The sequence below is a fragment of the Sinohyriopsis cumingii genome, chromosome 19, assembly GCF_028554795.1.
Source record: "Sinohyriopsis cumingii isolate HCF-2022 chromosome 19, ASM2855479v2, whole genome shotgun sequence".
Classification (NCBI taxonomy): domain Eukaryota; kingdom Metazoa; phylum Mollusca; class Bivalvia; order Unionida; family Unionidae; genus Sinohyriopsis; species Sinohyriopsis cumingii.
Window position 1 is genome coordinate 1,359,280 of NC_142979.1, and position 15,899 is coordinate 1,375,178.

Here is a 15,899-nt window from a genome sequence, read left to right on the forward strand (position 1 = left end):
TAAACCAACATTCCGGATACAAATGGCATTGAAGTGTGTAAATATTTACCTGATAACAATCCTAATAATATCACATCTAGTGAAGATATTTGTAAAATAATAAAACCTCTCTTGGAAAATAATTATTTTTAATTTAATAATATGAATTACATCCAAATAATGGGTATGGCTCCTTCGTATGCTTCCCTTTTCATGGGTAAATTAAAAAATGATTTTCTTCAAACTGAAAAGTTTAATCCATCTGTTTGGTTCAGATTTTTTGATGACATATTTATGATCTCAAACCATTCAACTGAAGAACTAAACAAATTGTATTGATTGCCAAAATCATTTTCACCTGACGATTAAATTTACCTAGTATGCATGTTTCATTTTTAGATACAAATGTAATAAAAAATATTGATACCACTATCTCTACAAATATTCATATCAAGGAAACTAATATTCACCAATATGTGGAATATTCTTCATGTCATCCCAACGGTATACCATACAGCCAGGCAAAAAGATACCGACACATTATTTCAGATGATTGTCAATAACAAAATCTGTTTGTTAAATAAATTACAAAAATATTTCCAATATAGAAATTATTCTACACATATAATTGATTATGCGCTGAACAAAACCTGTAATCTTACTCAACATGAGGCTTTAAACACAGCAGAAAGTAAAATAGAGAAAAATATAATTCATTTCACAATACAATATAATCCTTCATTACCTAATATAGGTCGTATAATTAATAAATATTATAGTCTCCTAAATTTATCAAATAAAACCAGTGCAAAATCACTTTACAAAAATAAACCAATTCTCGCTTATAAAAGACCCAAGAATTTGCAAGATTTTCTAATTAGAACTAAACTGAAAATAAAAAAGACAATTTTCATCATCTAAATGTAACAGACACTGGTGCTCTCAATGTGCAAACATAAGAGAAAGTACTTCGTTCAGTAGCGCTAATACAAAAGAGGTATTTTCTCTATGTGATAACACTAACTGCATATCAGCTGATGTGATTTATTTGATAACCTGTAAAAAATGTAGCATGCAATATGTTGGACAAACACTTCAACAAGTTTCTAAGAGAATGAATAATCATTCCTTTCATACAAAAAATTATAGAGATCCTCAGTTTTCCTCTAATATTTCAACACACTTTAAACCAATAATCACTCTCTACTCGATTTTTCTTTCATGCCAATAGATATTGTGCATGGAGACATGAATAGACTCATAAAAGAAACTTATTGGATTCACAAGTTAGATACTTTCTATCCTAATGGCCTTAATGCCAATGCACTATGTAAAATTGTATAGCTTTTTTCTTTTAAACTGATATATTGTATATCCTTTATAACAATATAATTATATGTATGACTGTTTGTTTCTATTTTATTATATATATATATCACAGTTCCATACACAGCATGATTCTCTTTATAATTCAGCATATAACACAGACAGAACATGAATTTATGTGTTGAAAATTTTGATTCCAATTGACAGCATTACTGGTTGATACTCATACACTGCTTTATCTGCAGTTGCACCAAAAGAAAATATTACACAATGTGCCATAGGTGTGCACTAGCACAATGCAGTGCACTATAGTGAACAAGACAGTATACTATAGTGAACATGGCAGTGAACTATAGTTAACAAGACAGTATACTATAGTGAACATGGCAGTTTACCATAGTGAACAAGGCAGTGCACTACAGTCAACATGGCAGTGTACTATAGTGAACAAGGCTGTGTACTATAGTGAACAAGGCAGTTTACTATAGTGAACAAGGCAGTGTACTATAGTAAACTAGGCAGTGTACTACCGTGAACTAGGCAGTGTACTACCGTGAACTAGGCAGTGTACTGTACTATGGTGAACATGGCAGTGTACTATATTGAACATGGCAGTGTATTATAGTGAACAATGTAGTGTACTATAGTAAACTAGGCAGTGTACTACTGTGAACTAGGCATTGTACTACAGTGAACAAGGCAGTGTACTGTACTATGGTGAACATGGCAGTGTACTATAGTGAACAAGGCAGTGTACTACAGTGAACAAGGCAGTGTACTGTACTATAGTGAACATGGCAGTGTACTACAGTAACCATGGCAGTGTACTACACTGAACAAGGCAGTGTACAGTATTATAGTGAACATTGAAGTGTACTATAGTGAACATGGCAGCGTACTACAGTGAACAAGGCAGTGTACTATAGTGAACAAGGCAGTGTACTACAGTGAACATGGCAGTGCATACTACACACCTCTGATACATGTTAAGGCAGTGTTTAAACATGTTATAGTGAAACAATAGTGAACAATTAAAAAATTTGCTGAAATGAAGCTCATCGTACTTTTGAGAAAAGATAATAACCATAATGATAATAATTTGGCTGCTCAGTAAAGAAGGCATGTTAACTCTGCTATTTCTCTCCATCTTGTCATAGGATAAATGCAGATATTGCCCATGTAGTAGCAGCAATAGTAGTTATTGTTAGGTGTGAGATTGGTTGTTGTTAATATTATTATTAGTAGTAGTATTGTCTTCTGTTATATGTTACTATCATCCTGTTCAACAATTCATCATTAATATACTTAGAGAGTTTCACAAAACTGGAGACCATTACACTGAATAATAAAACTCCTAGATCTCAATCTAGGTAAACTGCAGCTATTGTCACGGAATGGTGTAAATGTTATTCATTAAATACATGTACTCGGGTTTCATTTTTTCGCTGTACAACGATACCCGAGGGTGATTATGTATATGGTCTATTGTATTTCGAAATCGTGACTATGATTTGTCCTATGCCACATGTGCAAGGTGCTTTCGATACGGCAAAACGAAAAGTCTAAATGTATAAATACTTTACTGTATGTAAAGGGTCTTTACAATACTAATGGTTTTGTCAGCTAGCGACCTGCTTAAAGGATTCACACAACTCCAGCTGTAGGGGTAGGTAATTTTTCAGTCTTAAGTGACAACTAGTGTATTACCATATTTACCTTTGCATGTTTGTTATATAGTTTTCTTTATACAGCATAATGCGTGCATTTTTTTTATTCTTGTTGCAACGTAGTACAGGATTTATATTGGTAATGTAAAGCTACATTTTTTTTAAAGAATTGTTTACTATAGTCTTATCGAGCAGGGTTAGGTTTACTACTGAACCTGTCATTTTGTAATTGCCATAATAATATAATCTTTATAACTTACTATGTATGACATCCTTACGTTATTATATCTGTATCAAGTTTAGTACACTGTATCGGGTATATTTTCAGCTGTCTGAGGGTAGGAATATCCGGGGTGCCCGGTGTTTGTCTGAGGGTAGGAATATCCGGGGTGTCCGGTGTTGTCTGAAGGTAGGAATATCCGGGGTGTCTGGTGTTGTCTGAGGGTAGGAATATCCAGGGTGTCCGGTGTTGTCTGAGTGTAGAAACATCCGTTTGTCCGGAGCGTTTAAAGTGCCGGAGTGTCTAATGCCTACTGTCCGGAGTGTTCAATGTCAAGAGTGACTAAGATGATCCAGCTGTAGAGCCGTCAAAGGACCAGGGTGTCTGGAGGGTCTAACATTTTGAGTGTCAGGGGGGTCTAATGTTCCGAGTGATCATAGTATTCCGAGGGTCCAGAGTCTGTGGCAGTTGTGAAATTGATTTGTAGGAGCTGTGGAGCGGATATGGTGCACGGGTAACGGAGTGTATCTCCATACATGTATTTTATTAGCTGTAGGCTAATTTTGGGTTAGTAAGACCCAGTGTATCATTCAGGACTGGAAAGATAGATGGTATATCCGTTCTTGTGTTTAGCAACATAATTTTGCTACCTGAGCGAATACATTTTTACTATGAGTAAAAAGCTTACATCGTTTCCTATTTGAGTGAACTATATTCATCTTTCCATTATTGAATCATTTGTGAATCATTTATCCTGTGTTTTTTTTGTGTTACTGAACTAATTTATTCGTTTTTTTTTTTTTATCTTTGAATCTGTGCATTTTATGTTAAATAAATCCAATATTTGGATTATAAATACGCACACATCTTCATAATCTACTGCTCATATAAATCACCACATTAAGCCATATATATCTGTGTCATCAAAACGTGTTCTGTTGTCAATCCGAAATATCCCACCCGGTTATCTTGTTACAAATGGTGTCAGAAGTGGGATCATTTCAGATATAACAGAGCACTGAAATTGTTTTATTATATTTGTATGCTTTTTGTGTGTTTCAGACGCGCTTGACAAAGCACCGAGGTTAGGTAGATACCTAATATTACTTTATTTTTTGTATTTATTTAATATTTGTGTTGCATTTCGAGAAAGAAAATACGGTTTGTGGTAATTACGTGTTTTGTTTAAAACTGCAATTTAAGGTTGGTCACCACCAAACTTTTGAAATGTCTTCTATGAAAGAACTGGTAGAACTGGGGAAACAGTTTGGTTATGAGGGGGAGTCCCTTAGAAATTTCATTCGTGAAGAACAAGCCCGGGAGAGGGACCAAAGATTAAAGGAGAGGGAATTAGAAAAGGAAAAATTTGAAAGGGAACAACAAATAGAAAGGGAAAAAAAGGAAACCATGAAGGTAATGATAGAATTAGAGAAGGGTAAGATTGAACTAGAGAAACAGGCTGAGAGGGAAAGGATAGAATGGGAAAGGGAAGCAGAAAGGGAGAAGTCAGAAAGGGAAAAACAGGTAAGGTCAGAAACCTTGGAGATGGAAGATAGAAATCGGCAGAGGGAATATCTAAGAAATTCTGAGCTATTGCAAGCTAAAAAAGAGGGGGAACATGATGTTAAACTGAGAGGCCCAAAATTGTCCCCATTTGAAGACGATAAAGATAATATGGATAGTTATCTAAATAGGTTTGAGAGGTATGCTACGGTACAAAAATGGAAGAAAGACGATTGGCCGCTCCATCTTAGTGCGTTATAGAAAGGTAAAGCGTTAGACATGTATTTGCGTTTATCCACGGCCAATTCGCTCAATTACCTCGTGTTGAAAGAGGCACTTCTCAAGAAATATGAACTAACCGAGCAAGGGTTTTGCAAGAAGTTTAAGTACAGCAAACCCGAGAGAGGCGAAACAATTATTTGCAGCGATGGGTGGAATGTGGTAAAGTCATCAAGACATTTGAGGGTCTTATCGATTTCTTGCTTCGTGACCAATTGTTAACAACTTGTGGCAAGGAGTTATATTTATTCTTGAAGGAAAGGTCCTTCACAAATATACATGAAATGGCCACACAGGCGGATTTGTTCACCGAAGCTCGGGGAGGTTCACAGAATGTCATCACGCGAGATGTCAAAGGTGGGAATCAGGTCAAAGACAGAAAACCCAGGGAACCTGATAAATCTGGTAGGAGTAACCAGGGGAAGCAGAGTGACAAGCAATGTTTCATTTGCAAGGAAGTGGGTCATATCTCCCACTATTGTCCTAAGTGGAAGGGACCAGTCCAGAAAGTCGCGGTAGCCATTAGAGGCAGAAGGTCGGTAAATGGAAAACTCAATGTTTCTCAGCAAGTTAAGCGGGAAGCGGTGCGTGAACCGGTGGTGCATTCAGAAACCAGTCGCGATGTGATCCAATCATTTGGCATGTGTATTTTTCCAGAGGCACGGGTCCCGACCGCAAACGGCACTGTCAACGGACAAGAAGTCACCGTTCTACGAGACACGGGATGCACTACTGTAGTCGTGAAACGGAGCCTAGTCCGCGATGATCAATTGCTTGGGTTTAAATCACCTTGCATGTTGCTTGACCAGACAATCGACCACGTTCCAGTTGCAAGGATAATGATAGAAACACCTTTTTTGACCAGGACTGTGGAAGCTTTATACATAGCCAACCCGATCTTTGAACTTACGATTGGCAATGTACCGGGTTCTAGACTCCCAACCATAGCAGATTTCCGATTCCCTATCATCCAAGCAGTGCAAACTAGGGCTCAGGTAAAGCAGGAAAATAAACCTTTGCATAAGTTAAAAGTACCGGAAGCCATTACTGATATATCCCACGAAGAATTTCAAAATGAGCAAAAACGTGACGCGTCTTTATGTGCAACCTCTGTAAAAGCATTAACGAGTACCGTGAGAAAATGTAAGAACGGGGGTTCCTCTAAATTCCTTACTCGAAAGGGTTTAATGTACAGGGAATGCTCTACATCGGATAGGAAGTTCATGCAACTAGTGGTTCCCCAGAAATTCAGGTCACATGTACTAAAGGTCACGCACGAGTCGAGTATGGCAGGTCATTTAGGCGTAAAGAAAACAACGGATAGGGTATTAAGAGAATTTTATTGGCCTGGCGTCAATAGCGACGCAGCGCGGTTCTGTCGCTCGTGCGACGTTTGCCAGAAGACGATCTCTAAGGGCAGGGTAACTAGAGTACCGTTAGGTCAGATGCCCTTGATAGATACTCCATTCAAAAGAGTAGCCATCGACATTGTAGGACCAATATTTCCACATACAGATCGGAAAAACCGATACATCTTGACACTGGTAGATTACACTACCAGATATCCTGAAGCCATAGCTTTGCCATCAATTGAAACCAAACGTGTAGCCGAAGCGCTCGTAGACATGTTCAGCAGGGTCGGAGTGCCCGAAGAGGTTCTTACGGATTGTGGAGCACAATTCACCTCAGATCTCATGGCAGAAATTAGTAGGTTGTTGTCCCTTAAACAGTTACGCACAACACCTTACCATCCTATGTGCAATGGATTGGTCGAGAAATTCAAAGGGATATTGAAGCAAATGTTGTGGAGGATGTGTGCGGAAAGACCAAAAGATTGGGATAGATATCTGAATGCCCTTCTGTTCGCATATCGTGAGGTTCCTCAGGAAAGCTTGGGTTTCTCCCCATTTGAACTATTGTACGGTAGGACAGTTCGTGGTCCTATGCGCATACTTCGCAAACTGTGGTCAGACGAGGTCGCGGACGAAGAAGTTAAGACCACATACCATTACGTAGTTGATTTGCGCGAAAGATTAGAAAGTACTTGTCGAATGGCGCAAGACGAACTCGCGAAATCTAGTCGTAGGTACGCCAAGTACTACAACCGAGGAACTCGGAGTAAAAAGTTTGACGTAGGTGATCAAGTGTTGGTGCTTCTCCCAACGAATAACAACAAGCTGCTAGTCCAATGGAAAGGGCCATATGAAGTCAGACAGGTGAAAGGCGAAATGGATTATATCATTGATGTGGAGGGGAAGTCCAAGACATTTCATGCCAATATGCTTAAACTCTACGTAGCTAGACCTGGACAAACGATTGATAAAGGGATTTTGAATGTAGTATGCGTAGCAGTGATAGAGGATAGGTCTGGTGATGAAGCAGAATTCGTCTCCAGCACAGAAATGCCCCTTGAATACCCCATGGATGTAGGTAAAGAAAGTATTGACCAGATAAATGTATGCCCTGATTTATCGGAGGGTCAACATACACAGATTATGGAGGTTTTGTCCAAATACCCAGATGTGTTCACGGACAGACCAGGCCGTACGGGTCTAATTCGACACGAGATCAAACTGAATACCACTGAGCCTATCAGGATTAAAGGATATCCGATACCCTTTAATGCACAGGAGACAATCAGCGAAGAAGTGATGAAAATGTTAGACCAGGGAGTGATCGAACCTTCAAATTCCCCATACTCGTCCCCTGTGGCATTAGTCAGAAAGAAAGACAGGACCAACCGGTTTTGCATTGACTTTCAGCAATTAAACAAAATCACCGTATTTGACGCAGAACCAATGCCAGATATGGAAAGTGTATTTTCAAAATTGGCAGGTCATAAATACATTTCCAAATTAGATCTAAGCAAGGGATATTGGCAGATACCCATCGCCAATAATGCCCGCGAGTTAACAGCATTCACGACTCCCAAAGGACTTTTTCAATTTAAAGTTATGCCTTTCGGTTTAGTCAATGCCGGTGCATCGTGCATTCGTCTCATGCGCAAACTGTTAAACAGAACAGAAAACGTCGACAGCTTTGTAGATGACATCTTTGTTTACACGCATACATGTGATGAACATGTTAAGGTATTACGGGATCTGTTCGATAGACTTCACATTGCAAATCTTTCAGTTAGGCCTACTAAGTGTAGCATAGGGTATTCCAGTCTGGAATGTTTGGGACATCTGGTAAGTGGACTAGGCCGATTGCAACCTCATCCAGATAAAATAGGAGCAATCAGGAATGCCCCTAGACCAGAGACAAAAAAACAAGTAAGATTTTTCCTAGGTCTAATCGGGTTCTACAGGAAATTCGTCCCCAACTTTTCGGCTATTGCCAGCCCATTAACGGATTTGACTAGGAAGGGGCAACCGAATAAAGTTTCATGGGGTGTATGCCAGGAAAAAGCGTTTAACGTTCTAAAACAAAAACTGGTAAGTGCACCAATTTTAAAGTTGCCGGAAATAGATAAACCTTTTGTACTGAGGACTGATGCGTCTGATACGGGTCTTGGGGCTGTTTTACTACAGGAGCAAGGGGGGATGAAATTGCCCATTGCTTATGCAAGTAGGAAATTGCTCCCTAGAGAGAAAAAGTACTCCGTGATTGAAAAGGAGTGCCTAGGTTTAGTATGGGGAATAGGAAAATTCCATACGTACCTTTTTGGGAGGGAGTTTACCTTGCAAACAGACCATCAGCCGCTTTTATACTTGAATAAAGCAAAGGTCACCAATGCAAGATTGATGCGTTGGGCGTTGTCTTTGCAGCCATACAGTTTCCGAATTGAGGCAATTCGAGGGTCAGAAAATGTGGGACCTGATTTTTTAAGTAGGGTGTAATTAGCACATCATTTCGTTCAGTCTGCAAATTGGAAGTTTTAATAATGATTCATTGTTCACATTCCGTGATTGTTCTAAAAGTGATACCACTTTTTTTTAGGGGGAAGATATTGTCACGGAATGGTGTAAATGTTATTCATTAAATACATGTACTCGGGTTTCGTTTTTTCGCTGTACAACGATACCCGAGGGTGATTATGTATATGGTCTACTGTATTTCAAAATCGTGAGTATGATTCGTCCTATGCCACACGTGCAAGGTGCTTTCGATACGGAAAAACGAAAAGTCTAAACGTATAAATACTTTACTGTATGTAAAGGGTCTTTACAATACTAATGGTTTTGTCAGCTAGCGACCTGCTTAAAGGATTCACACAACTCCAGCTGTAGGGGTAGGTAATTTTTCGGTCTTAAGTCATTACTAGTGTATTACCATATTTACCTTTGCAGGTTTGTTATATAGTTTTCTTTATACAGCATAATGCGTGCATTTTTTTTTATTCTTGTTGCAACGTAGTACAGGATTTATATTGGTAATGTAAAGCTACATTTTTTTTAAAGAATTGTTTACTATAGTCTTATCGAGCAGGGTTAGGTTTACTATTGAACCTGTCATTTTGTAATTGCCATAATAATATAATCTTTATAACTTACCATGTATGACGTCCTTACGTTATTATGTCTGTATCAAGTTTAGTACACTGTATCGGGTATATTTTCAGCTGTCTGAGGGTAGGAATATCTGGGGTGCCCGGTGTTTGTCTGAGGGTAGGAATATCCGGGGTGTCCGGTGTTGTCTGAAGGTAGGAATATCCGGGGTGTCCGGTGTTGTCTGAGGGTAGGAATATCCGGTGTTGTCTGAGTGTAAAAACGTCCATTTGTCCGGAGCGTTTAAGGTGCCGGAGTGTCTAATGTCTACTGTCCGGAGTGTCTAATGTCAAGAGTGACTAAGGTGACCCAGCTGTAGAGCCGTCAAAGGACCAGGGTGTCCGGAGGGTCTAACATTTGGAGTGTCAGGAGGGTCTAATGTTCCGAGTGATCATAGTATTCCGAGGGTCCAGAGTCTGTGGCAGTTGTGAAATTGATTCGTAGGAGCTGTGGAGCGGATATGGTGCACGGGTAACGGAGTGTATCTCCATACATGTATTTTATTAGCTGTAGGCTAATTTTGGGTTAGTAAGACCCAGTGTATCATTCAGGACTGGAAAGATAGATGGTATATCCGTTCTTGTGTTTAGCAACATAATTTCGCTACCTGAGCGAATACATTTTTACTATGAGTAAAAAGCTTACATTGTTTCCTATTTGAGTGAACTATATTCATCTTTCCATTACTGAATCATTTGTGAATCATTTAGCCTGTGTTCTTTTTGTGTTACTGAACTAATTTATTTGTATCTTTTTTTCCATCTTTGAATCTGTGACTTTTATGTTAAATAAATCCAATATTTGGATTATAAATATGCACACATCTTCATAATCTACTGCTCATATAAATTACCACATTAAACCATATATATCTGTGTCGTCAAAACGTGTTCTGTTGTCAATCTGAAATATCCCACCCGGTTATCTTATTACAGCTATAACGAACCCTATTTTACTGCCCCAGGTAAATAAGGTTTCAAACCACATACATAATATATGTGCTTTTTTGAACCCTCTGCAAGTGATTTAGGGCTGTTCCAGTAAAACATATACCCCCAGGGGTAAAGGCCCTTTCAAATTCAACCAACCCACAACAGAAGCAATTTAAAAAAATTATGATCCACCTTCAGATATGTTTTAACTGAAAAACACTGCCCCCTACAGAAGCATATTTTTTTAACATAATTTCTGGCTATGGGTTAGTGGGCAGTAAAAGCGATTTTAATACTGGGTTGGGGACAGAAGCGATTTAAAGGTCACCTGCCATACTCCAACATTTTCCTATTTATATCAGATTTGCATTACATGATTAAAAATAGTTATACAAAAAAAAAAAACAATTATCAAGTGTAAAGAAGAAATAATAATTTAATTACTCGAAATAGAAGTATACAATGATGTTATTTCCCCTTAGTTACAATTTCCCACCTATAGAGGACACAACCGGAAATGACGTACATTTATCCCTACAAGACGAAGTACATGCTTCGTGTTGTCGAAAAATAAAACACTATAAACTATGGATAGGGAATATTTTATACGCAAAATGTATAAGTATTATGAAGAATATTATCTGTTACGTATTTTTGTTTTATAAATGATTATTGATAATTTGACCGGAAGACTTAAAATTGAGAATGTCATTGTGCAGATGCATATATTTGTTAGCATAAAAAATCTATATAAATATTTTAATTAGAACAAGCAAGATATGTCAGTTTGTATTTTCTCTCATAAATATGTACGTTACGAAGTATAATTATTTTCTTTCAAAGAATATCAAAATAGTTTGTTTAAATTTAGGTTCTTTCCCCCTAAAACCTATCTTAGATAGCATCTACATTTTTGTTGAAGAAAAAGAACGTACAAACTATTGTTAAGTTTGGCCAAATTGTATTTCGAGTTGGGCCGAATTGTATTTCGAGTTGGGCCGAATTGTCTTTGGGCCAAATTCACTATAATCCGGCATAAATGATACAACATTCCCATCCCTCCCCTATTCAATCCCATAGATTAAATACACTTTTTTCTGGTAAACATGGTTTTTCGGAAAAAGAAAGAATGCTTTTTCCCATCACTCTTTAGGTTACATCTGTATGCAACACAGTGCACCATATTTGCTGTACAAAAGCACAACCATATGCTATATCACATAGACATTTACGTGGGGAAATTAAGCACTTGAATGGCTAGGTTGAATAGAAGGGATAAATGTACATCATATCTGGTTTTGGCACGCAAAAACTACCGATTGTTTATGGAGATTGCGGAAAAATCTTTTCATTTTATAAAGCAGAGTTTTAAGTCTAATTAAACATTTTTATGTGTGCATACATAAACAATGCGTTTTGTTTATAACTATAATAATATGACACGTTTGTACAATATAAGTGGCCGGTGATCTTTAAATGACAGCTGGCTGGAGGTAATTTACTGAATACTTATAGGTCATATAATCTACTGCATATTTTTATTTGTATTCATTCATTATAATCAATCTTTTGTCCTTCTGTTTGTTTGTCTGTCAGCCATGTATGTCTCTGATACTGTGAAATCACAAATTTGTATGGTGGTTTATTATTTTTATATGTCATTGATCAGTTCCTTAATACCTACTAATTTAACGTCCATGAATACAATTTTATAATAGGGATTTCTAATACAGAAATCATAAATTTGTATCCTTACTAAACTGTGTGTTTACTAAAGTGATCACTATATTTTGCTATTTTTCTTTGTCCTCAGGCATGCTGATTTTGATTAGAATAATAGTTAAATCTTGTATTGCTTTAACTGTGTGGTCAGATGCTATGATTCCTTGTTATTATTCTTTTCAATAAATGTTTTGGTAAACTTATAATTCATGATTTGTCAGAAGAATAAAACATTAATGCCTGTGGAAGTGATGTTGCATTATTTCTGCCTACTTTTACACTATATCATTTCTTGAAGAATATATATTTCAAAACTAATATAAAGTTTAAAAAAACAAAAGAAATATAGCAAGTCAAACATTTTTATATCTGTAAATAGATTTTTAAAAATGGATGAAAGTCAAAGAATCATTCTCCCCAGAGTACTTGTAAAATCAATGTCACTGCAGTTAACTGTATTGTCTATAGCATCATCATCACTGATGGCCTAGCAGTAACATTCTGCACTTTCAATCCAGTTGTCACAGGTTCTATCTCCCACTTCTAGTCTTTCATATGAGACTTATACCTATGGCCTGAGGGGCTTTTATGGCAGAGTGGTATAAGATGTTTGTCTTGTGATACAGATCTGAGGGACTTCCATGGCTGAGTGGTACAAGATGTTTGCCATGTGATTACTTGCCTCCAATGTGTAAATGAGAATGTTGTCAGTTACTTGTACAAATTACGTGTATTGGCATCATTTTCTGATCCAATATTTTATTCACATTAGACCACCAGGAGGGAGTTGGATGCGATTTTAAATATATATTCAGTTTTTTTTCTCCTGACAATCCCACCAGTGATTTCTCATTTTTTTAACACAACCCACAACAAAAGTGATTTTCCTAACCAACCTTCCACTGTCAGAATCAAAATAGTTTGAAACACAACCTCCTACCGAAGTTTATTTGAAGTGCCGTCCCCGGGGTGGGGATATATGTTTTACTGGAACAGTCCTTACCTTAAAAATGGGTTTCAATCAGTTATTTTTAATCCTCAATAAGCAATTTACATGTATACAATGCAGGCAAACATACATCTCAACCAATTACAACTTCTCTATAAATACAATCTGGTCTTGGTTGAAGTGATTTTGTGTTCCATTTGTCCCAATTAGGTACTATTTCCAACATTTCCCACACTATACCAGAGTAAAAATCACATATGCAAAAGGTAACATTGGACTGTTGCTGAATTTTAAAGAAAGTCTTTTAATTCTTTATTTTGCAATACCCAAGATCACCAGGAATATTTGTTCAACATCAAACATGTTAACAAGCACACACACACACCCCAAAAAATGCAAGTTTGGATATCTGAAACAAAGAAAATTATCAGGGAATATGTATCCAGTCTTTTGAATTAAATATAAGTGACAAAGAATAAAACATTCAACTTATCAAACAGGGTCCCAAGTGGACTTGATAGTTGATCAATTTAAGCCTGTGAATGAAATTCATGCAAGTAGTAAAATTGTGGAGTGAAAAGATGATTTGGTTTACTTAGCTGCCACATTGTTCAATATATCTCTTGTGATCCAATTCAGACATAGTCCACTGGGTCCAAAACATGACTCACAGACCTCAGGTTTAATGAATTTTCAACCCCTAATGAAGCAGATAAATCTACATTAAACTTAATTAAAAGTATAAAATAATATTTCTTTTTCATTATTTATGAAATTCACATTTATAATAAGTTATTAATTTCTTTTTTAAATTACTTTCGTTCATAAGTATTTTAAAAAAGTTACAATAAAGGCAATGAATATTTGTTGAATATCACCCGACATTACCAGTACCCTCTGCACCACCATTATTGTGGCAATTACCACCAGTACCTCCAGCACCACCACCATCAATAAAAACATCAGTAATAACAGCATAAAACATTACTATGTCCTTCAAAACAATAACACAGACAAGAACATCACACTACCATCACCACCATCATCACTACAACAACAACAATAATAATAAAACTACAACCGTTACAGTAACAATAATACAGTAATGATGATCACACTATTATAATCATCTTCACCACTTCTATACTTAAGGTTGTCACTCACTCAATTACAGAACAAAAAGATTTACTGAAGTCCATCAAACTTTCAATACATGTCTACCAAGATATCTCCAATAAAATCCAACTTAAGTCTGATGTACATATTTTTACCATCTGGCACTCCAATGTTAATAACAGTAAACCACCTTGTTCACTATAGTACACTACCATGTTCACTATAGTGATCTGCCTGGTTCACTACAGCATATTAACTTGTTCAATTTAACATACTACCATTACCTTGTTCAATTTAATACACTACCATGTTCACTATAGTGAGCTGCCTGGTTCACTATAGTATATTAACTTGTTCAATTTAATACACAACCATGTGCACTGCAGTGAGCTGCCTGGTTCACTACAGTATATTACCATGTTCAATTTAACACACTACCATTACTTTGTTTAATTTGATACACTACCATTACCTTGTTCAATTTAATGCACTATCATGTGCACTGTAGTGTGCTGCCCGGTTCACTACAGTATATTATCTTGTTCAATTTAATACACTTCCATGTTCACTACAGTGTACTACTTTGTTCACTACAGTATATTATCCTGTTCAATTTAATACACTATCATGTGCAATGTAGTGAGCTGCCTGGTTCACAAGAATGCACTCCCTTGTTTACTTTGTATGTAAATTGGAGTGCACTTCTAGCTAAAAAAGAGCACCCAAGAAGTGTAAGGTTTCATCTGGATTCAACAACAAGTCTGTAGACGTTACAATGCACATGAATGCATACTATGGTAAGAGCTAAACAAGTGTTCCTCAAAAGGACTGCTGCTCTACTGGTCAGAAAATAATTTCCAGGAATTCAAAATAAGACCATTTGTTCTTTTTAACTGCTGAGTGTTGAAACCAGATCTTAAATTTTTTAGTAGTAACAAGATTTTCAAATCAGACACAGTGACAATAATACTGGATGAAAGATTAGCACCCTTTTCATTTCAGACTAACTAGACATTTTTAAAAGTCCAAGCAGAGCCATTTTCCGATAGGATCAACCAGACAACAGGAGCAATGTACAGGAGGTGTAACAAAAATGAAGTGGTACTAATGAATGGATGGACAACAGACCATCCCAAAAAGCTGTTTGGGTCTATGAAATGTACAGCTAATAACCATTTCTTACCTCTCTGACATACTGACTTCCATCGCCAAAGCAGAGCAGCAGGTGAGGAAGAATGCTTACAACATATGGTTCAAAAAACTTTCCCAGCATGATACATAACATCTCATAGGCAAAGAGAGCACCTGTAAAAGTGAATCACTGCATTATTTTATCAGCTACAAATAATTAATAATTCTGAAAAAGGTCCTCTGTAAAGAAAGAGATAATATTTTCAAACAATAAATGTGTTCATGGAAAATACATGGATCTAAATGCAAAATTTAATCTGCATACACATGTACAAAAAAAAAGAAAAGATAAATGATGGATATGCATACAGACAGATCGGTGGACAAAGGTATTACTACTTATCGATTCTAAAAATCTTGTCTTTAAAAAGAAACCAGGTAAAAAAAAACAAAAATTATGCATCTATCTTTTTGAATGAAATAGATCTATATACCTAAACATTTAGACATTGTTCTGATTATATGACAATTATCAAAATCTATCATTTATTTCATTACCCCAGTACAAAATCAGTAATGTTTCCT

The 15,899-nt window shown here is 36.7% G+C and overlaps 1 protein-coding gene across 1 annotated transcript in view; it reads right to left on the reverse strand.

Annotated features, from left to right (window-relative positions):
* The window catches only part of LOC149775038 (stalled ribosome sensor GCN1-like), a 218,870-nt gene that overhangs the window by 96,243 nt on the left and 106,728 nt on the right, over nt 1–15,899 (reverse strand). The window contains exon 31 of the mRNA XM_089943740.1: nt 15,367–15,488. Within this exon, the coding sequence (XP_089799866.1) occupies nt 15,367–15,488 (122 nt within the window). The remainder of the gene's footprint in view (nt 1–15,366; nt 15,489–15,899) is intronic.